This window comes from Gopherus evgoodei, chromosome 6, assembly GCF_007399415.2.
Source record: "Gopherus evgoodei ecotype Sinaloan lineage chromosome 6, rGopEvg1_v1.p, whole genome shotgun sequence".
Taxonomy (NCBI): domain Eukaryota; kingdom Metazoa; phylum Chordata; order Testudines; family Testudinidae; genus Gopherus; species Gopherus evgoodei.
This window is the reverse complement of record NC_044327.1, coordinates 21,056,774-21,081,321: the sequence shown is the minus strand read 5'-3', so window position 1 is coordinate 21,081,321 and position 24,548 is coordinate 21,056,774. Positions and strand designations below refer to the sequence as shown.

The window sequence follows — 24,548 nt, the reverse complement described above, 5'->3', positions numbered from 1 at the left end:
CTTTTGCTGCTTGCTGTTGACAGCAGCTGCAAAGTGAAGCTTACCTAATTCAATGGTTTTCATCTTGTGGTCCATGGATCCCTAAGGGTCTGCAGACTGTCTAAAATTTCCAAATTGGTCCACACCTTTATTTGAATTTTTTTAGGGGTCTGCAATGAAAAGAGGTTGAAAACCCTGGCCTAATTCTTTTAGGCTGCTCATCTCCTTCCTCTGCAATGATAAAGAAGGTAAATTTACAAAAATTAGGGCTAGTCTACACTGGCAACACTAAAGTGCTGCCACAGCAGCGCTTTAGCGTGGCTTGTATGGTCACGGCAGAGCACTGGGGGGAGAGCTCTCCCAGCGCTCTTAAAATAAAAAAATCCACCTCCATGAGGGGCGTGGCTCCCAGTGCTGGCGCACTGTCTACACAGCGCTGAATCTTGCTGCGCTCAGAGGGCTGTTTTTTCACATCCCTGAGTCAGAAAGTTACAACACTATAAATTGCCAGTGTACAATTTACAGGCTTCCTTCTAAGGTAGTAAAGGGCTTCCCATGCCCATCTTTCCTTGGCAAGGCTTGAACAGGTATTTCAGATTTTCTTCTCTGTTTCACATAAGAGAATCAAGCTTTACAGAACAAAAATTAATACATACACATCATCTAGATATTCCTCTTGGAAGAAGTATCAGAGAAGGTGGTGCCCCCCTGCAAGAGGACGATGACAGATGAAATAAATAATAAGCACTAGTTATGTTACAGAATTGGACTCCAGACTGATCTGACTTACTAGGCCAAGGTTTCAAGACCCAAAATTCAGCCTACAAAATATGTCAAAGGGTCACATGGGAGGTTCAAGGTGTGTGTGACAGGGGAAGGGTTCAGGAAGCCCAGGGTGTGTGTGTGACTGTGTGCACGTGCGCAGAGATTACCCTGCACTCACCCTCTCAGAGTTCCGGCAGCTCTGGCTGGGCTCAGTTGCGTGCACTGCAACCTGATTCATGGGCTCTCAGTGCCCAAAAAGAATGAGAACCACTGCAATCGAGTCTCCTTGGTACATACTGAGAAAAGTCAGAGCCTGATTTTGAGAGGCAGACTCATTTTGCAGGCATGATTTTGTACTTGCAATTAACTGTGCCTGTAATTCAATGCCCTTCAATCACTAGTCTCTGTGATTAACAAATGGAAACAGGCTGTTAGACATCTATGGATTTTTGGTGCAGTTGTGCACGTGGTTTGTGAATATAAAATTAAAGGACGGGTGATGCCCTTAAAAAAAAAAGCAGGGCCTAAGTTTTGAGGAACTGTATTTTCTTGCATGGAAAACTTAATTGCAGTGAACAAGTCTTCTGTATTATCACAGTGGTCTGTGAATTACTAATAAAAATCAACATATTAAACATCAGTGCTGGAAATACTAGGTATAGTCCCTACCAGCATTATGCACTATGCTCACGATTACTTGCACGATCCGGTCCTATATTCAGATAATACAAAAATTCACGGGGGCCAACTAGTATTACAAAGTTGTAACCAAAACCGATAGTTCTTTAGGTTTCAAAAACTATATTAACAGTATTAAACACTGCAACTGAAATTTACAAATTTGTTTAAGCAAGAGAGCTTCTTGTATAAAAGGGACAAAGCTCATTTTTAAAAATAGCAACATACAACTGTTTCTGATTAAGGAGCAAATTTTTATAAATTTACCAAAATCCCTGTGGTTGACATTTTCTTTTAACGGAAAGTCCAAGATACGTTTTTTTACATTTTACATTAGAAAAGGCATAACATGAAACAGAATGACAAGATGTGCCTCAGTAAATTTGGACAAATGCAAAACAAGCTACAAGTGTCAGACTAACATATCAAAAGCCTTGTTTTCTTGTGTTCTATATACTACAAAGTAAAAAGAAACAAAGGATATTACACTGCTTACAGCTTTTATATGTTACCTGTGTTCACAAACAAATCTGCTTCAAGTCCTGTGTTTCTGAAAATTCTTGAACTGCTTAACAAATTACAATGCTTTCTAGTTTACAACTTGTCTTGGAATTATAAGTTAATTTAATACACTATACTAGATAAACTTTTTAAAAATAATCTATTTCATCAAGTTTGAGGGGTCAAATTCTGTGAAGATGAACAATTTTTTTCTTAGTATGATCACAGAGATAGGGGGTCCTATACTAGACTACAATAGATCCTTCTCAAATAACAATGCGAGATTTATATCAACTTCCAGGGTTGAACAAGCACCTTAGGTAGCAACCAAATTTTTAGTTAGTAAAGTTACTGTTGTACGCTGCATCACAGTGGGGGGAAGTAAGCACTATACTCTCCCTGATTTGTGCACACAAATGTAGAAACTATGCAAGCTAGGTGAACAATTGCACAACAACCTTATTTGAATAATTGGCTCTAAAATGCCATCATTAAACTCAACAACCCATGTTATTTCAGAAAGTCTCTGAACTGTGGAAGACAACACTATCAGTTACACTTGATTTCCATTTGGCAAGTTTTCTTTCTTTGCAACCATAAGTACTATAATTTTTTTTAAGTGACCACTTCAGATTCTACAGAATCTGATTGGCATGAAAGCTGGTTAAATATCCTACATAGGACCAGGGATGGGTGTCTGACACTAATGTACTGAGTCTCAAAGAAAATTATAAAAGTATAGCATATCAGAGATAGTGCCTACTATCCACAATTCACTAAAGAATTGTACTGGACAACCAGAGAAGGCACCTTCACCACCCATGCTGGGAGAACAGAAAGGAAATGAACTAATAAAAGGGTCCATCTAAAGATCGGAGATTGCTGTTAACTTCCTAATGAAAACTTCACACAATGTCCTCCCAGTAACTAGAAATAGGAGTCCATTTAAACAAAAAAACAAAACAAACCAAACCAAAAGGATTATTCCCCAGTTTTCCCTTCCTTCCTTAGATCAGAAGCTCAAGCCTCCTCAACATCTGATATGGTTTTTATCTGGAGGTAGTACTTATCTGATTGACAAGAGCTACTGTATTTGGTGAGTATTTTCTTGGTCTAAATCCTTTTATTTTGTATCTCCTTTTCCCTTCCTCTGTCATATACAACTTCCTCCTCACCTGCACATTCTTCCCCACTCTTATTTGTCCTCTTGCCACCTGCATATGCTTTTCCCTCTTCCCCAATCACTTCAAAAATTAGATGTAAGTAATGATTTGTGTCCAGTACAATAATTGTTTCTAGCATCTAAAGCCAGGCATGATACAGATGTGAAGCCAATACACTAGACTACATACAACTGGACTCAGACCAAGACAGAGAACAGGAATGGCATTAGTGATGCAGATGGTAGATATCCTCCTGTCAATTGATGGAGGGCAGACATGCATCCTTTCTTCTGGAGCTTTGGGTAGCATTTGACACAGCTGATCATGAAATGTAGTTGTCATACATGACAGAGGTGGCAGAAATCCTGAAGAAATGTACTAAAATCGTTTGAGTCCTTCCTTTAAGGACATACCCAAAGGATAGTGATGGAAAACTGCACCTGTAAAACCAGACGCCCTCACTTGCCAAGTCTCACAAGGATCTTTTTTTTCTCCTGTTTTAGTCAATATTTACATATAACCACTAGAAGCACGGGCAAGCAGGGTGGATAAAAATCAATGATTTATGTTTTTTTTTCCTCAAAAAGCATTTTATCAAAAAATCAAAAACATTAAATTGATTTTATATAATCAAAAATTGAATTTTTTTATTTAAATTTAATTTTTTTGATAAAATGCTTTTTGAGGGGAAAAAACCCTATCTGAAGATAGTTTTAATTAAGATACATTATAGCTCAAAGATATCTCATCATGGAATAAGAATTATAAATTCTAATTCTATAGTATGAGACAATATATTCATGTAATGTTTAAGAAAAGTTTTGTATATGAGTTCCAATAGTTCATGGATTAGGGACCCAACCTTATGGAATCCCAGGGCCTTCTGTACAGATTTTTTAGGTTAATCTTTCCATCTATCCAATGGGACTCAGTGCTCAGCTTAGAAGATACCATCAGAGATGCTTAGTTTTGCAGTTCTCAAACTCTGCATTTGTGTCTCCAGAGATAATATGCTTGTTAACAGCAAAAAAATGTTTTTAAATAAATAAATAGATAGAGGTGAGAAATAACAGACCTCAACCCTATTGTCCTTCTGCAAATTTGTGAACATAGAGTCAATCCCTTACCTCTCTCTAAAAGTGAAAAGTTTCAAGGAGTTCATTGAATAGAAAATTGTTGGGGGCAGAATAGATCTGGACAAGGAGAAGAAGTCTGAAGATAAATGTGAGAAGGGAGGGACAGGCAGTAGAAACAAAAGTGAAACTGTTTGAGCTGCGTATTCCAAAACTCTTGAGATTTGAGCGTAGCCTTCATTGATTTGAGATCTACCATACTATTCTCTCACTAGAAGGGAAAACTTATAATGGCAGCAGGCCGTAAGAGAGACCCAGTTGGGCAATATTTTAATTAAGTTCCTCTACCTGTGGTTAAGACAGGCATGCAAGCAAAATGTAAACAGTGCAACAAAAAAATGCCAGGCCTGGTTGCCCAAATGAAACAACATAATGAGACGTGTTCCTTCTCAGGAGGAAGCTGCACTGAAGATGATGAAAGAAACATGTCTGAACACGCAGGATCTTCAGGTGGGTAAACTTTTTTATTTCATACTTCTTAAGGACTTACTGTCTTCCTTCTGGACTATTATTGAACTCTCATGTTTGAGCAAAAAATATGGTAGTCACTCTATGGTACTATCATTTAGATGCAGTTGTGATAAAAAATAAATAGCTGAAATAGGCAGATCTTCCTTTTACAATTTCACCTTTAAAGTAGTACTGTCAGTGAATGCAATGAGTAATACTAAATGAGCAGTATGGTAATAATAATTAAATAACTGCATTGACTTATTTTGTTTAGGCGAATCCATCTTCAACATATAGGATTCTGAAGACTATCCACCTCAAGATCACCATGATTTTCTATAGTTTCAGAGTTATCTGCCAATGATAGGGTTTCAGTCACATCATGTATGTCACATAGCCATAGTATATCACCTGTAGCAAAAAGGAAAAAAAAAATTCCATAATCCAGAAAAAAAACAGATACATTTGTGATAAGAACCAGCAGATTACAAAAACAGGTAATTGATGAAAAATTTCCCGGTTTGTTTATGCAACAAACTCTCCTTTCTGTAGGATTGAGAATCCACACTTCATTAACATGGTTCAGTCATTAAGACCAGGAGTCAGTCCACCCAGCAGAACAGATGTCGCAAGCAAATTGCTGCATAAACTGTATGAAAGAGAAATTGAGTAGTGTGCAAAAGGTCTAGAGGGTGAAACTGTTAACCTGCATGTTGATGGGTGGAGCAATATCCACAATGATCCTGTGTGACAACAGAAGAAGGGAATATTTTCCTTACAGAAACAACTGATACATCAGGAAATGCGCACACAGCACAGTACTTACAAGAAGCAGCAGTAAAGGCTATAACAAACTGTGAAAAAAAATTCAAATATTTAGTACGCAGCTTGGTCACAGACAATGCTGCAAATGTATCCAAGATGAGACGTAATTTAGAGGAGAGTCCCAAGCTAATAACATACGATTGCAGAGCTCATTTGATGCACTTCCTCGCTAAAGACTTCAGTGTTCCAGAAATAAAGGCTAATGTTGTTGAAATTGCAAAATACTTCTGTAACCACCACTTTGCAGCAGCTGCTCTGAAAAAAGTGGGAGGAAGACAAGACGTGCGATGGAATTCAGCAGTGGACTGTTTTGAGCACTATATGCAGAACAGGCCTAATTTGATGACAGTTTGTGAACAAAATCATGAAAAAATAGATGGTACTATCACAGCCAAAGTTCTCAACATTGGACTTAGGAGAAATGTTGAACACATGCTGAGTACCCTGAAGCCTATTTCTGTAGCCTTGAACAAAATGCAGGGAAATAGCTGTTTTATTGGTTATGCTGTTGAAATTTGGAAGGAACTGAGTGAGATCTTAAAAAGAGAAATATGCAATAACAGAGTTAAATTACAAGCATTAAAAAAATGAATGGGACAAGCACTATCCCCAGCTCATTTTCTTACAAATATTCTCAATACTCAGTACCAGGGTCAAACTGTAACTGCTGAAAAAGAGGAGTTGGCTATGACATAGACATCCAGCAATCATCCCTCCATAATGCCAACTGTAAGAAACTTCAGAGCTTAGGGTGAACTGTTCAAGAAATATATGTTTGCTGGTGATGTTTTAAAGAAAGTCACACCAGTGAACTGGTGGAAGTCACTTAAGCACCTGGATTCAGAGACTGTTGAAGTGATAATCTCACTTGTAACAGCAGTAGCTTCTTCTGCCGGTGTAGAAAGAATATTTTCTTCCTTTGGACTAATTCATTCCAAATTCAGAAATTGTTTCGGACCTGAAAAAGCAGAAAAGCTTGTTTTTCTCTTCCAGATTATGAATAAACAGGAGAATGAAGGTGAAGATGACTGAGTTACCTGCAGAAGCCAATATTTTAAGTTTCTCATGTTGACCTGGCTGACAGTCTATTTATTTTTTGTTTTTTAAATATTTCATTTAACTATTTTAGTTAAAAACAAGGTTAACAAAAACAAACCTGATTTTAAAAAACTTGAATGTTTAACTAAATTAAAAAATTCATATGCTTGTTTTGTTAAAATATTACATTATATGTCTGCTGTTGAAGAAAAAATTCCAGAATACATAACGTTGTTTTAGTTAAATAAAACAATTTATATGTTGGTCTCATGATGTTCTCCTAATACAGCATGGCAAGAAAACCCTCCAAATATTAATGATTAACCTGTTGAATTGGAGATATTTATTAAGTCATTGGGAGGTAAACTATCTGCTTCAATTACTTTGGTAAATGAAATAACCAAACAATCAATCATTTTCTGATACAGCTGTAAAACTAATCTGAAAAGTTTTCAAAATAAATCATTTTAAAAATGTATAGTGTATACCTTATAAAAATGAAACCTACATCTATCTCTGAGTTGTGAAGAATATGTATTAAGGTTATAACACACAACAAGAATGCACTTTTATGTAGAAATCCATGATTAAATCGAGTCTTCCTGACTAGTGATTTAAATCATGATTTAAATCAAATCCACTCTGCTAGCAAGACATCATGGGCTCAAATGCCAACAACATGCAGATGACACACAGCTCTATCCATCCTTCACAATATAGGAAAATGGTTGACTAACATATATACATATGCAGGCTAGCCAGCATATCAATGTATGTATTATCCGTATCATACACATACAGATAAGTATGCATTAAGCACCATAACGTTAAACAGAAATACTGTAACAATGATATAGCCTAAACTGACCAATACCATAACTCTGTTCAATATTCTAAGTTCCCAAAACTCCTTGCTGAGGTAAGCATTTGACATAAGCAGATAGGAAACTTATCGAAATCAAGATACATTCACTCTATATCTTAATACAAACCAGAGAGGTAACTTCACAGACCAGGATGTGGAATGCTAGTATCCAAAACCAACATAAGGAAAACAGAACAAGTTAAGGAACTGGCACAAAGTAATGGATTGGATTTTAGTGACATGTAAATAAAGGTGTAATTTTGGGATCACATCTTCTCGTAATACAAATGTAACATTACTGCACAAGACAGCTTCCCAGACACTGGTATTGTATAGAACCCTTTTCCTGTACTATATTATTGGCTTACAGCAATAAACCAGACTGATATTGGTTATTTGGCCGCTTGAATAAATTTCATAAGGAACCAAAGTGTAGGCAGTCATCTAACTATACAATTTAGCAACATATCACCACCATTGCTATCAAGTTAGGTCAGTATTGGCGGAGATCAGCTCAAGGATGAACAGCTGGTTGAACCTAAACCAAAGCAAGAGGGAGGTTATGCTGACTGACCGAAGAAAACAATTCAAGATTATGTCACAGTGCAGTCTCCTCTGGTTGAAGACACATACTCATAACTGGTCAAGTAAGTCCTGAGTTTACAAATGCTCATGGACTTCTCTGCAACTCTATGCTGTCACACTCCAACATCTGCAAAAAACATATTCTACCGCTGAAGGCTGGCCAGAAAACTAAATCTCATTCTGACAGACTATCACCTGACTTCACTGACCTGCCCACTGGCCTACAGCAATGGAATCTACCCGGACAAGGACGAAGCAATCAGTTTATGGGAAACTCCAACTTGTACAAAATGTAGCAGTGCACCTCATTGGCAGGAGGTAGGGGGGAATATTAAGTGGGAAGCTGTTTATGAAATGCTGGATTCCCCCCTACAGTTACGAGGTATGCTAGGAAGCTGTTCAAAAGGCAATAAGTAACTTGTATCAGAAAAGGGATTTTATCTAATACAGAAGTGTAAAGACTGAGGTTGAGCCTATGGTTGTTTTTTGCATAACTTGTACATGTTTGCTTTCTTTTTCTATTTCATCTTTGAATCTGTGTTTTTTCTATTAAATAAACCTTTTGTTTATTTTTACTCCAAGTCAGTCTCTGTTGTGCAACCAGTGTGGAGAGCCAAAGTAAGTTGGTATCTGGGGGCTGGTTTCACACCTTTGGGGGTGACAAACCAGGGGGAACAGTCCAAGTGTCCGTTAGTTAAGAACTCAGGGAGGATGGATTTGGGGAGACTCAGGACAGGAAGGTCTGTTGATGTCACCCTGCAAGGAGTAAGTAGGCTAGGGGAAGTTGAGACCTTGTGCTCGTGGGTAGGCACCTCGTGTCAGAGATCTGAGCCACAGCAGTACAGTGTTATGGCACCTGAAGATTACAGAGCAGATGACAACCTCTTACTGGTCTGGGTGATCTCTAAAACATCAACATAAGGCAGCACATCCATTAGAAAAGAAAAAAAAAAAGATAAAAATCCAAAAGAAATATAAATCCACATGAAAGGAAGAACCACGTGACAAATCTTAGACACGATGTTTAACGCAATTGTCAAGGTTCCTTCCCCACTCTGAACTTTAGGGTACAGATGTGGGGAACTGCATGAACACCTCTAAACTTAACTACCAGCTTATATCTGGTCTCGCTGCCACCATCCAGATTTCTGAGTTACCTGGAAAACTCTCTTTCCCCCCAAAACCTTCCCCTCCCTGGGTAGTCTTGAGAGACTCCTCCACCAAGTCCCTGGTGAACACTGATCCAAATCCCTTGGATCTTAAAACAAGGAGAATTTAACTATCCCCCCTCATTTCCCCCACCAATTCCTGGTGAGTTCAGATCCAATCCCCTTGGATCTTAAAACAAGGAAAAATCAATCAGGTTCTTAAAAAGACGGCTTTTAATTAAAGAAAGAAAGGCAAAAATCATCTCTAAAATCAGGATGGAAAATAACTTTACAGGGTAATCAGATTCATAGAGCCCAGAGAAACCCCCTCTAGCCTTAGGTTCAAAGTTACAGTAGCAAATAGAGGTAAAATCCTCGCAGCAAAAAGGAACATTTACAAGTTGAGAAAACAAAGATAAAACTAACACGCCTTGCCTGGCTGTTATTTACAAGTTTGAAATATGAGAGACTGGTTCAGAAAGATTTGGAGAGCCTGGATTGATGTCTGGTCCCTCAAAACAAAGAGTACAAACAAAAGCCTTCCCCACACCAAGATTTTAAAGTATCTTGTTCCCTTATTGGTCCTCTGGGTCAGGTGTCAGCCAGGTTTCCTGAGCTTCTTAACCTTTTACAGGTAAAAGGATTTAGGTGTCTCTGGCCATGAGGGATTTCACAGTATTATACACAGGAGGGCTGTTCCCTTCCCTTTATAGTTATGACATGCTCCCCAAATCACAGATAGTGTTGGACAGCCAGTTCCACACTGCCTGTGATTTCTTCCTGGAGCTCTAGGAGAAAACAGAGTTAACACATACACCTTTAGACATACTACTGATAATATAAAAATTAACAATAGGTCCCATATTCCAAGAACAATTTTTAACCAGTTGATTCTGGGAAACTTTCATGGGAGAGGGCATCAGTCACTTTGTTAGAAGCTCCTGAAATGCGTTGTATTTCAAAATCAAAATCCTGAAGAGCTAAACTCCACCGAAGCAGTTTTTTGTTATTTCCCTTGGCAATATGAAGCCACTTTAGCGCAGCATGGTCAGTTTGTAGTTGGAAATGCCGTCTCCAAACATATGGGCGTAGCTTTTCCAGAGCGTACACAATGGCGTAGCATTCCTTTCCACTGACTGACCAGTGGCTTTCCCTCTTAGATAGTTTCTTGTTGAGAAACCCAACAGGATGGAATTCTTGATCCGATCCTTTCTGTATTAAAACTGCTCCCACACCACGCTCGGACGCATCTGTGGTTACAAGGAACAGTTTGTCAAAGTCTGGGCCCTTAGCACAGGGTCAGACATGAGTGTTGCCTTAAACTGATAAAAGGCCTTTTGACACTCATCAGTCCACTGAACTGCATTTGGCTGTGTCTTTCTGGTAAGGTCTGTCAGTGGGGAAGCGATTTATCTGTAGTGTGGTACAAATCACCTGTAATATACGGCCAAGCCTAGAAACGATTGGATCTGTTTCTTTGACTTTGGGATAGGCCACTTTTGGATAGCATCCACTTTGGCCTGTATGGAGTTGATAGTTCCTTGACCCACCTGGTGTCCATGATAAGTCACTCTGTTTTGGTCTTTTTGACACTTTTTAGCCTTAACAGTTAGTCCTGCCTGTGCTGGTAGTTAAGCTTAGAGGTGTTCATGCAGGTCCCCACATCTGTACTCTAAAGTTCAGAGTGGGGAGGGAACCTTGACAAGTTGAGAAAACAAAAATAAAACTAACACACCTTGCCTGGCTGTTACTTACAAGTTTGAAATATGAGAGACTGGTTCAGAAAGATTTGGAGAGCCTGGATTGATGTCTGGTCCCTCTTAGTCCCAAGAGCGAACAACCCCCAAAACAAAGAGCACAAACAAAAGCCTTCCCCCCACCAAGATTTGAGAGTATCTTGTCCCCTTATTGGTCCTTTAGGTCAGGTGTCAGCCAGGTTTCCTGAGCTTCTTAACCTTTTACAGGTAAAAGGATTTAGGTGTCTCTAGCCATGAGGGATTTTACAGTATTGTACACAGGAGGGCTGTTCCCTTCCCTTTATAGTTATGACAGCACTACAGGAAGGAGCTCTGATGCCATGATGATGGGTGCAGTATAAGAACCTGAATAGAATACCAGTGAACAGAGAACAGGTGCTAATAGTACTGCTCATATCTGATGTGACTAGCAGTACTTATGTCCCAAATGGTATAGCTCAGCATCCTGTTCTAGGGGGATAAAGGCCAGCTGAGGATAATGTGTCTGGGTGCAGTCCTGTATCTGGAAGCAAAATATGTTAAAACAAAAATAAATCTTCAAACTCTTAAGCTTCCAAAACAAAACCAAAGGAAAACTGCATCCATGAGAGTAAAGTGACCAAAAGCCTATAAGCAGTTACTGATTAAAAGCAAACATGTTACTCTGAATATTTCCACATAGCAATGAAAAAACCCACACAATTACAGTTCTCACAGCAAAGATAACTTGACTGCATTACACATATAGAATATATATGATTATTAGTTAGTGGTATCCACTATATTGCGCCCCCTCATCTATCAACACATAGTGATACTTCAAGAAATAGCCTGAGACACCTACTCTGGGCACACTCAGAGAAGGCAATTCAGGAAGAACATTGTTTGGAAGGCCTCCAGGCTTCTACAAGATGTTGTGAGAACACCACCTGGGTCCTCTGCAGCCTCCAGATGCCCAGTAAAAAAGCATTCTTACAATTCCCCAGAACCTATTACAGGACTAAACTGGGGAATCAGTACCTGCTGAAGGAAAATAGGAAAGCAAAGTGGGGGACTGACAAGCAGCTGAAGAACTCACTTCTCAACCTCAGTACAAGGAAGAAACAGCTAGCCAGCTTTATAGACAAATACTAGTTGACTGGCTCCCTCAATTAACTGTACCTAATTTAGCAAAAACCTTGGAATGTCCCAAATCCTTTGGCTTAATGGTGTTGTATTGTAGAATAGCAGCAAAGAAGCAAACAGTGTTGTAAATAGTATATTAAAGATCTGATATCTGCATATTAAGACACTGCACACAGCTCTGAAGCTATGGAACAGATCATTAACCCCTGCCAGCCCAGATGCCCCACCGCAGCAGGCCCCACCGCCCAGCTCTGGGCCTCACTGACCAGCGGGATAGGCCATCGCGGTTTAATCGGTTAACCGTTTAAACATTTTAAATGGTATTTACATCCCTAGAAGCCAGAGGTATCTGCTACTCGACACTGCATACCCAGCTTCTGTTTTTGACCCTCTTCCTCAGGAACTTATTACAGTGTTGCTGCTGCTACTCATAGCTTTGTCTGTCAGAGTTGAAACTAGCAAGATTCTTGTCAGTTTCACTGCTCCTCACAGGGTTCTGTGTCCCCACAGTGAAAACTGACAAGACTCCGCAAGAATATTCTTGCGTTCTCTCTCATCGTTTTGTCAAACTACTGCATAATAACAACTGGCCAATGTCTTCAGCCTTCAGAAGACTGCACTATGGTGATCTGATTTATATTTGGCTCAAGTATGGAAGGTTATCTTCACAACCATAAGGGCTGAAGAATCTCTCTCTTTTAAATTTGAAGTATAGATTCTGCAGAGGTTAACAGGGGTATTTCCCTGAGAAAGCTTCCTATGCTCTACGAGCAAACTGATTTTGCAATCCCTTCAGACATACACTAGCTAAAAATGATTTAAAAAATATTTTTTCCCCTTCATATTTTTATTTTTACTGTTTTATTCACTAAGTGACGACAATTTTCCTCTTAGTTTTTTCCCCTCAAATCATTATTTTATTTGCATATATAAATACAATTTTTATTCAATTTATTTTGGCTGGAAGTCATGACTACCTGCTTTGAACACTAGTTTTGAAACACCTGTAAGCTATAGAACTACAATCCTGAATCTTGACAGAACTGATTCAGCCCTTATCTTTCTCAGATAGTGAGGTATACAGAACTCAGTCTATTAGCTCAAACCTTTAAAACAGGGGTCCCATCACATCTCCCCGCAACCATTAAAATCTTATAGCACTTTTCATAAGCATAAGACAATCCCTCAGTATCCTTGGCCAACATGATTCCCTCTTCACCCTAATGAACATTTCACTGGCTCTTAGCTAGATTTCCAATGATGGATGAAGGGACAAAGACAGCTTGACATGCTACAAAAGTGCTTAGCTCACTGACTCCCATACACGTAGGAGACACTTAGCACATCACAAAGGGTGATCAGCACCTCAGGATCAGGCTCACAGTTTGTAAAGGGCTTCAAGATTCATATGGGATGAAAGTGATATTTTCCTGGTTTTACTTTTGCACACATAAGTATTAATGGGTATTAGTGTTAACTGCAACACATGCATAGATGAAAATATTCCCCTAAATCAGAATTCTTTATAATGGCATCTTAAGTATACAAAGCAGCACAAAGCATACAAAAAAACCCACTAAGCTCTTACAACAAACACTAAGTAGTAGTCTGATAAGGAGTCTCATACAACTTCTGCAAAAAGGTTGAAACGTATTTCTATTCTAATCTATTCTTTTTAGCCCCGATTCCACAATTAGACCAGTGCAGGTGGACTTTGATGACTGGACAGTGCCACAGTAAGGCTGTGCATGGGTTCAAGGGTCCATCTGTGTGAATAAGATTGCAGAATCAGGGCCTAAGTGCTCATGCAACTCCCCTGCAAGATCTCTGTAGTTAATTTCTTAGCTAATTGGTAGAATTTTTGCACACCAGCATCATCATTCAGTAAGATATATACTGTTTTAGTGTCACACTAAGGCTAAATTTTCTTTGTATTAAATGAACAAAGCAATGGTTTGGTTTTGGTAGGACTAATTTATGGAAAGGAAATTATTTAATGGAAAGTGAGGGGCTAACAATTGTGAGGATCTGTCAAAGGATTTACGATACAACTTTGTTTTCAGTGCAGATAAAGTGTTAGTATGGGTTTGCAGAGTTGGATCCTAACAATATCACTCATATTGGCTTCAACTGGATTAGCCATTTGAGTAAGGGTCTGAGAGGGTATTGGGGCCTTTGGTGCTACTGTGAACCAAGTCAGAGGAAAGCAAAACCTCTTTCAAGGTTTTTTTGTTTGTTTGTTTTTTACTCACTGACTGATTGATTCAACTCCGCTCTTATTTCCACCACGGTCTGCATCTTCATCAGTATCAGAGTCAGCACCAGTCTCACCTTGAGGTATAAAATTTCAGCATATGAGATTACAGCCAAATGTTGCTTCCTACCTGCTTGGTGTTATCTGCAAAACTTAATTTTACCCAAAGTCAACAGTGTCGTTTTTCCAGTTGAAGGTGTTCTAAAATTACATTTACCCAAAAGAAAAAGCAATTTCTGAAACTGCTGCTGCCCATAGGCTGAGACTAGTTTGAACTATCTTTTGATTATCCATTAACGTATAGGAAAATCCAGCTTTGTTACTGTACTAAGTCTCAAGGGCAATGAAAGGCAGAGAATCAATTCAAGGTTCTCTGCATCACATAAGCTCCACAGTGAGCTACACAAGAGGGGTTACAGGTAGAACATCCACTCAGAGAACCTCTGCATCTCCTGCAATCAAAGGGGAATTCAACACTGGCACAGAAAAGTTAGCAATAAACAAGCCAATATTGAAGGGAATTTGGCAGACAGACCAGAGAAGGTACCGCTGGGTCTGAGCTAAGTATTATCTGTGAATACATGGATCTAGTAGCTGAGAGTCCACTAGTAGGGAGTGCAAAAGAGGCTGCAGACACTATTTCAGCTCATGGGTTTGAATGCAGCCACAGAGCAGCTACACATCAATCCTGGGGCCTGTGATGCAGCATACCCATATGAAACTCAATTACAACACACTAAACTGTGGCTTGCATCAAGTGCTTGTACAAGAAAATATGACACCGCATTACTTCCCAGCCCAGGCTACATACGAGTGTCACAGCAGAGGACAGAATAGCATACATGGGACTGCTATATACCTTCATGCATTGGGTGGGGGATTAGGTAGAACTATGACTCTATCCCAATGCATCAGTCAGCACAGCTGAGCTGGTACAACAGCATATGTAATCTGCTACTCATACATGACAATAGCAAATTATTTCCCTCTGTAGCAAGGAAAGAAGTCAAGTATCAGAGGGGTAGCCGTGTTAGTCTGGATCTGTAAAAGCAGCAAAGAATCCTGTGGCACCTTATAGACTAACAGATGTTTTGGAGCATGAGCTTTCGTGGGTGAATACCCACTTGTATTCACCCACGAAAGCTCATGCTCCAAAACGTCTGTTAGTCAATAAGATGCCACAGGATTCTTTGCTGCTTTTAAGGAAAGAAGTGTGGCTATTAATAGTCAATTCCCTTCCTGGTCTGTTCCTGGGACAGCAACATACTGCCCTTTGCTATGGGCTGAGAGAAGGTTCTCATTCTAACCCTATGACTTTACACAACAACCATGAATTTTACTTTAGTAGAACAACACTTTAGAGCTGGCCAAAAAAAGGGATGTTTTCCTGCAGAAAATTTAGATTAAAATAAAAAAAAAATCCATTTTTCTTTAAAAAATTTCCATGGAAAAATTATACTTTTTTTGAAAGTCTGATAACTGAAAACTTTAGGGTGAAAAATTTCTATAGAGAAAAATCAGAATTAAATATTTTGTGTTGGATCAGTTCAACTTTAATCTATGCCCATGCAGGAAAATTGCAGGGGCTCAGGAGGTGGCACTTTGATGTCAAATCAATACAAAAGAAAAACACGTTAATCTGAAAGTGTCAAAACATTATACTTTTGGGATTTTTTTTTTTAAACAAAAAGCAGTTTTTCACAGAAAGACACTTTGCATGAAAAAAGTTTTTTTTGTCAAAAACCCTATTTTCCATCAAAAAATTGTTTAAACGTTTTTGAGCAACCCTAGATATATCACAGCAGATGACATTGGATAACCACATTTTTCTATCACCAGGTATTAACTTAAGAGCTATTGTCTTATTACATATATTTTGGTTTAAGTATGTAGAAAAATATATTTAGCCAGATTATTTTAATTTTTTAAAGTACCAGAAGTTTATTTCTTTCAAGTTATTTATTTTAAGAAATTTCTGAGGATGCAGTGGTTTGATATACAGAAAAGACCTATCTTTAAGGTAGATTCCTTTAACTGGGCACTGTTGTACCATTAAAGATCAAAATCTGTAGAATTTACCATAGGAGAAAATAGTTCTTACCTTCAAGAATCTTCAGGAGTTTTTTCTCAGATAGAAGTTCTAACTGATCCAGGCAAAGCCTTTTGATTTCCTCCATGGAACAATTCTAAGAAGACCGAGGCAATAAATTAAAACAAAAAAATCCACATTTGTAATCCACATATCTGAGAAGCATATATGCAAACCACAATCAACCCTCCACTCCTATCAAAAATTAAATAATTGTTGTCTTTAAAGTGAAAGAATCTGAAATCATTGAGAGATGCAGATGAATCAAATCTGAAAAGTACTTTCTCTCTTTGTCCCACCTCAAAGGACTTTTGAATTCTTGCTGAGACCGGATGATCTTCTCTATCCTCTCTGATACAGACAACCACCTTTGGAAGATGAACTGCAAATATAACATGAATGTTCCGGCCATTTCAGCTCTACCTGCTGCATGTTCTCATTAACCAAACTAGCAGGGATTATGTATATCACTCAAAGTTTCAGTTCCTCTCCTACAGTTCATGCAACATCCAGCTCAGACAGCAGCTCCTTTTTTGCTGTGATGCACCTTTCTGAGATGTCATAGCCATCAGATAACTACAAAGGAGCAATATGACAGCTTGGGGTGTGTGTGTGTGTTCAAAGTTAAGTATTTAACAACAATAAAAAAATAAAAACTGACAAAATATAAAGATACAATTTCTGAAAAACTACACAATATTAAGTGTCTGTTACCTAATTCTCCTGTAGATTCTATGGTCGCTGTGACATCTGAACAAAGTGCAAGCTAATGAGTCATTATGGAGGAGAAGCTGGTAATATGAGCCTTGAGCATAAACAATGCTTACTCCACAGGCTCTGTCCCTAACTAGTACCTGAACCACAAAGAAGTATAAATTAGTGCCACCTTCTAGCTCAGGCAGTAAAGCCTTATGCTCAGAGGTCCTGGGTTCAATTCCTGTTGCCAGTGACCCAGGGGCATCAAGTTATGTAAGCAAGATAGGATGACAAGGATCTGAAAAGTGAGTTAAAAAGAAGAGGATACAGGTAAAATGTACTTAACACTCTTCATGGGTAGTTAAATGAAGCATTTAGTCCATATTACTGAAGTGCATGGAATTTCTAGCTCTTTTGTGTTTCTGAATGCTAGCTACCATATTTCCTGATAAGGATAAAAGTCCCTTTAGAATAATCGTTATTATTTTCAATCACAGATTATTAGAACTGCAGGCACAGCACAGGCTTACACACAGTTTTGTTACTGTACTTCAGTCCCTGTGGCAACAAACAGCCCTGCAAGGATGACATGAGGTATGTGTTTTTGTGTCTGCTTATCCTTTTGTTTTAAACTCATTACCTTAATCTTGCTCAATACTTCAGACTGGAAAACTGTTCCTTTAACCTTTTTAGGTCACATTAGAAGATGCACACTCCCAGAATAATAATATTGTTTTTTAAAGGAAACGTACTATCAAACCCTTGACTAATCTAACCCTACAGGACAACAGACATTTCAATTCTAAGGTTTTCTTCAGCAGAGGCTGCGAGTCTCATCAAATTGTATGTTTTTATTTTCTTTAGTTTAAACAGGAATAACATTCCTCCAGGATGAGCATTCCAAATTGATTTTCACTTGTGACCTAGAGGACTAGAGCTCAAGCAGATGACATAAACCAGGCATTCATTCTTACAGAATGTTCTAATAATAAATTAAGAGTCAGGTCTTACTGTAACAGCTGTGGTATGACAAAATTATGCTCTATTACTGTTTGTTTTCTTTCCATACCATAGAAGAGCTTAATATCATATTACAGAGAAAGAGGAAAACATTTAAATAGTTTTAGAAATATAAAAATCAAGTCTCATTATCAGTCAGCTCAATTTTAAGAAGTCTATACACAAAGCAGCTCTTCAATCCAACTATGAAATGCTGTCATTTCTATATACCACAGTGATGAGCATAGTATCAATACTTCAAATATTTTAAGTACAGCAATGTCATAACAATGCATAGAAATACTATGCAACAGTTTAAGACATGAAGTGAATACCACATCAAATTGGAATTCTAGGAGGAATTTAGCGGAACAGAATAAAATTAGTGCATTTGACTAATTTAATTTATTGGGGTTAACATGCCCATCCTCTTAAAAATATTGCATAGGATCTTTAAATGACAAGTTTCATGTCTAAACTTTGTGAAGACTCTGCATAAGAGTGAAAAAAATAAAAACAGAGAATTGCATCCCAGTGGGAAATTATTAAATTAAAAATTTCATATAACTGTTGCACAAAAGGTATGTAGGTTGCTGTAATATACATGTTGGAAATCCACTGGACTGACCTCAGGCAAACAGAGCTGTTCAGCCCTGCATGTACTGAAGAGTTAAATATATTTCAATACCTTCAAAACATCAGGCAGCATTTTCTGCAGTTTCGTCTCCCCTATGACACAGAAGCACTGATGAAGCATTTCTTTTTTGTCTGCAATGTAGAAACTAACTGGTTTTAGTGACACACTGAGGTCTAGTCCACCTTCTTCTATGTCGCTGTGCTCTTCAGCTAACTCCTCTTTTTCTGCAGATGGCACAGTACATTTTATTTCCTAAAATTAAAAGATATTAAAATGCTTGGAAAAATAAAATTAATAAGTCAAGAAAGGAGGAAAGATTTTACAACAGTGTCTGCCTCAATAATACAGTTTTTACTATAAAATGTTTAAAAGAATGCTACAAATGAACATCTTGTATTTCTGGAATGTTACAAACCTTTAAGTGCTTTATATCGTAAGACTGTGAAAGTTACATGAATGCTCTTCAAATGTGTAGGCTAAACATCAATATCCCTCTAAAAGAGATGGTTATTTTGGCTCATCCTAGCAGTCTGAAAGACCATAAGGCAAAGAGCTACTTTGCCACATAATCTGAATAATATATTTGGAAAAAAAACAATAAAACTTTGCCCACATGGCCATAACTGGACTGCTGTATTCCCTGAAATTAATGGAAAACAAAGGGAGAGATGTTTGGCAGCACAAAAAACAAGTCTGATGTAAAGTATCAGAGGGGTAGCCGTGTTAGTCTAGATCTGTGTTAGTCTGGACTCTTTGCTGCTTCTACAAATCTGATGTAGTTAATCACAATTAGGGTACGGCTACACTTGCAGCCGTACAGCGCTGCCGTGGGAGCACTCTGAAGTGCGAGTGTGGTTCCAGCGCTGCACGTACTCCACCTCCCCGGGGGGATTAGCTTACAGTGCTAGGAGCCACATTCCCAGCGCTGGGGCAGTGTTTACACTGGCGCTTTACAGCGCTGTAACTTGTAACAAGTGTTTTTTCACACCCCTGAAAGAGAAAGTTGCAGTGCTGTAAAGCGCCAGTGTAGCCAAGGCCTTAGCCTTTGTAAGACTACTGCTAATGACAAATGTCTTGCTGAAACACAACAGCTTGTGCATAGGATTTTGAGGGCCAAGTTGTTTTTCTTTTTAAGAAAGGATGGAGTAAATGTTATGACAAGAACATGTATTGGCCAGGGGAATGGGGTACAGGAAAGGCTTAGAGATTCCCCCAGAAATTTCTTTTCATGTAGCCCTCCTTACCATCAAACATTAAAAATTAGCTAGTAAGCATGAAACTGCTTTCCTAGAATTCAAATCTGTAGATAGTAATATACACATTTTGGTCACCTCTAAAACTTGTCCCCCACTAATTTCCCATGGGAAAAGTTATGCAGCTCACCAATACTCAGATTAGCACCACACGGGTTCTGCACTTTATTCCTTCAGCAGGTTTCTATCTGTTTGCCTTTTCTCTATTCTACATTTGTCTCTGTTCCCTTCTATTTTTGTGTTGTGCGTAAAACACTTCTGAGCTTGAGACAGGAGTTATTTTTCCTGACTCGAAGTAGTCATGTTCTTTTTGAATCCAGCACTTCACAGTGGCTTTAATAAGGAACTGTCTGCAGGTGCACTACAGGGAACGGACTAATGTAGCTGCCTCAGATCCAGCACTCCAAGAGCAGCTGGCAAGGTAGGGCCACCCCAAAGGGAGTGGGAGCAATGCTACCCTGGCCATGGGGCTGACCTGGGCAGTGCAGAGGAAAGCGGGGGCAGATCCATGCGGGGTGTGGGGGGTAAGTCCAAGCCCAGCTCTCGCTCAGTTGCTTTCCTGAGATAGGCCATTCCCCCTTGTTGCCGTGGCTCGGGCTTTAGCAGAGGCCCGTCGGGGAGACGTTTTCATGCCGCGTGGGTTGGGCTGGAGCACAGGGGGAGCTTCCTGGGCAATGTCCCGTCGGTGGGCGCTCTGCTCTAGCCCACGCAGGAGTTAGGCGGGCAGCCCCGCCGCCCGTGTCACGCTAATGACAGACTAGTCAGACTAGTCGATCCCACCGGGTCCTTCTGGCCTCCAGCTCCATGAACCAGACCGAGCACCCGCCTAGCCGGCCCCGGCTCAGCACCACCGGCCCCGCCTCCCCCCCTCGGGAGCACCGCCGCTTCCGCTCGCCCGGCCAGGCCCCAGGCCCCGGCCACGCTGCGGGACGTTACCTCCAAGGGGCTGTAACTGGACTCGGTACTTCGCCGCTTCCCCTCGGTGCTCCCCGCGCCCGAGCCCCCGTCTAGGCCGCTGGAACGGGAGCGGCGCCGCTTCTTTTCCTTGGAGGATTTGCGGCCCGGCATCGGCCCGGCCTCACGGCGGTTGGCGCCGCGTCCCGTCCCCCACCAACGGTCACAGTCCACCCGCTGCGAGTCGCCGACAGAACATTTTTCACAACGCGCGCACCGCCGCCCACCCGCAGCCGTCGCGGGTTGATTCCATCACCATGACAACGGGCGCCTGGCGGCTCTGTGGTGACGTCAGAGCCGGGGCATGTGGATTTCCGGCGCTTAGTGGGGGGGGGTGAGATTTCCGCTCCAAGTACTTCCGGTGGGCGGGGCTGTGTGCTACGCCTATGACCTGCCTGCAGCGACGCACCTTGGTCAAGGCTGCCCAGCATTTCCCCCAGGACCTGCTGCAGGCTTCCCGCGAGCTGCCCGCTCCCTGGCAGGGGGCAGAGTGTGACCAGAGGCTGCAGGCGGCTGCTATGCGATGTAGCACGTTAGGCAGAATCATAGAGTAGCAGGGATCTAAGGAGGTCATCTAGTCCAACCCCTTGCTCAAAGCAGGACCAATCCCCAGACAGATTTTTACCCCAGTTCCCTAAAAGGCGCCTCCCCCATTGAACTCAAGCCTGGGGTTAGCAGGCTAGTGCTCAAATGTGAAGTGGGGCTAGTGCACACCAAAGAGAAGGCCCCCAGCTAAAAGTCAGTATAGAAGCCAACATCTGCTGAAGGAGAGTAGGGGGAAGCTAGGGGAGTTGTTAGTAGCAAGAGGGATGGCATGGGGAAGTATTCTGGGATTTGAGTATTTGTCAGAACAGTAGGGTGCATGGTCATATAGCCTCCTGGCTGTCCAACTGCTAGCCCTGCTTGTTTCCCAGCAGCATTTTCCTTCTTACTTTAATAGGGAAGTTAGATCCAGCTGCCTCAGTGAGCATCTTTCCACCTTCTTTTAGTGAAGATGCAGTTGACTTTGTAGCCTGACAAATAGCAGATTAAGTCAAATTCTGCAGCTGTACTGTTTGGTGCTTCTTTACTGTGTTCCAGAGATACCAGAGACCTGAGTTGCCATACTGCAAAAGGCAGAGATGGATGGATGGGAAAATGTTCCTAAATCAATTATATGGAAACTGGAACAATGTCAGAATAATCATCTAGTGTGCCTGATAAGGTTCTGACTTTCCTGACAAAGCAGCATGTTGAGGCAGCCTGCATGGGTAATATTAGGAGAGGGAGAGAAACTCCACAGATGAACAACAATCATCAGATATCTGATAACTGAATGTACTATTTGCATATTTAAAACTTCTCTCTCTTTCTGTGGAGCATTCTTCAAAAAAAAAAAAATCTCAGGTGGAATAAGCACCTTACCTGGATGTTTTTATAAGAAAACAGTTAATATTGACATATAAATAATTGTGATTAATGTAGGATAAATATTAAATTTAGCTTAAGTTTGGTAAAGGAAATGTTGTAAAGAAAGAAGTGTTGTAAAGAAAGGCCCTGACTAGTAAGAACAAGGATGACCTTGAAAATAATGAGTAAAGCCAGAAGGAATGAAGTAGACAGGATGTCTGGTTCAAAGAATAACTAATGAGATAAGCGGAAGTTTCTAAAAAGAAGCCCTCTGACTGATAGGGGTTGCTACATATCGTTTTAAATAACACAAAAGGAGTATGTCTTAAAAGGAGCCAGTATAAACCTTCCCACCCCAAATACTAGTGTTATCTTAAAAATAAAGTCTATGTGAACCAAGGTACAATGGAAAAATTGTTGGTCAGCAAGGAGGAGGGGAGGAAAGGCCTGGGAGGAAAGGAGGTTGTAAATCTTCTCTACCTTAAAAGTGGAACTAAAGGTGACCTGTCTCAAATTGTTTTTTAGCTGAAGTCAGGAATTGGCAGTGATATCATTTGTTTGTGAAAGGATATACAAAATTCAGAAGCGGAGGGGTCTTTGTCAGACCCTACCTTACCGTGAGCACACAGAATGAGATGGTTTTCCCTAGGTCTGGCCTATTTGTAAATGTCTTGATCACATGCTTATGAATACTTTGTTGTTGGATGTAGTGACTTATTTTTAGGCTGTTAGGCAATTGTATAATTGAGCGATTGTATAAAATACCACTTGGCCTTGGGTTTAATAAAGGAATTTATGGTTAAAATAGTGGCTGGTGGTCTACATTAATTTCTAATATTAAGTCCAACAATTAGACAACACTCAAAATGAATACAGCAGTTCACACAATGTGCTATTATTTCAATGTTTGGGTCCAGATAACGTTGCACCGGTACACATTTTCAAGCTTATCTTTGCAACCAGAAAATTTAGAAACACTCCCTCTTCCCCATGAAAGTATAAATTTGATAGAATGCAAATATCAAAACTGCACAGATGCTAAATTCTACATAACAATGGCCATGCTGGGTCAGGTCAATGGTCCATCTAGTACAGTAGCCTGTCTCCTGAGAGCCGCCAATGCCAGATGTATCAAAGAGAATGAACAGAACAGGGCATCTATCAAGAGATCCATCCCATCATTCAATCCCAACATCTGGCAGTCAGAGGCTTAGGGACACCCAGAGCATGTTGTTGCTTGCATCTCTAACCATCATGGCTAATAACTAGGGCCCTACCAACTTCATGGTGTATTTTGGTCAATTTCACAGTTATAGGATTTTAAAAATAATAAATTTCATGATTTTAGTTATTTAAATCTGAAATTTCAAAGTGTTGTCATTGTAGGGGTTCTGACCCAAAAAGGAGTTGCGGGTGGGGGGGGATCACAAGGTTGTGTGTGTATGGGTGGGGGTTGCAGTACTGCTACCCTTTACCTCTGGCAGCAGCGCTGCCTTCAGAGCTGGGCAGCTGGAGAGCAGCAGCTGCTGGCCAGGAGCCCAGCTCTGAAGGCAGAGCCACTGCCAGCAGCAGCACAGAAGAATGGCATGGTATGGTATTGCCACCCTTCTGCACTGCTGCCTGCAGAGCTGGGCCCTCAGTCAACAGCCGCCACTCTCTGGCCGCCTAGCTCTGAAGACAGCAGCACAGAAGTAAGGGTAGCATGGTATGGTATTGCCACCCTTACTTCTACGCTGCTGCTGGCAGGATGCTGCCCTCAGAGCTGGGCATGCAGCTAACAGCTGCTGCTCTCTGACTGCCCAGCACTAAAAGCAGCACAGAAGTAAGGGTGGCAGTACCGTGACCACCTTAACATAACCTTGTGACTCCACCCTTCACGACTCCCTTTTGGGTCAGAACCCCCAATTTGAGAAATGCTGGTCTCCCCCAGTTAAATCTGTATAGTATAGGGTAAAAGCACACAAAAGACGAGATTTCAGTGGGAGAGACCAGATTTTATGGTCTGTGACCGTTTTTCATGGCCATGAATTTGATAGGGCCCTACCAATAACCACTGATGGACTTCCTCCATGAATTTATCTAGTTCTTTTTAAAATCCGGTTAGTTTTGGCCTTTACAACAGCCCCTGGCAACAAGTTTCACAGGTGGATTGTACTGCATGAAGAAGTATTTCCTTTTGTTTGCTTTAAAGCTGCTGCCTATTAATTTCATTAGGTAACTCCTGATTCTTGTTATATGAGGGGGTAAATAACACTTTGCTATTCACTTTAACCACACCCTTCATCA

General features: G+C 40.3%; 1 protein-coding gene across 1 annotated transcript in view; it reads right to left on the bottom strand.

Moving 5' to 3' along the window:
* CAAP1 (caspase activity and apoptosis inhibitor 1) overlaps positions 1-21,146 on the bottom strand; it is a 35,121-nt gene extending 13,975 nt beyond the window's left edge. Inside the window, exons 1-4 of the mRNA XM_030567013.1 lie at positions 20,856-21,146; positions 18,718-18,918; positions 16,347-16,431; positions 14,244-14,322 (exon numbers count right to left, since the gene is read on the bottom strand). Of these exons, the coding sequence (XP_030422873.1) occupies positions 14,244-14,322; positions 16,347-16,431; positions 18,718-18,918; positions 20,856-20,987 (497 nt within the window). The 5' untranslated portion in view covers positions 20,988-21,146. The remainder of the gene's footprint in view (positions 1-14,243; positions 14,323-16,346; positions 16,432-18,717; positions 18,919-20,855) is intronic.
* Positions 21,147-24,548: the final 3,402 nt, after the last annotated feature.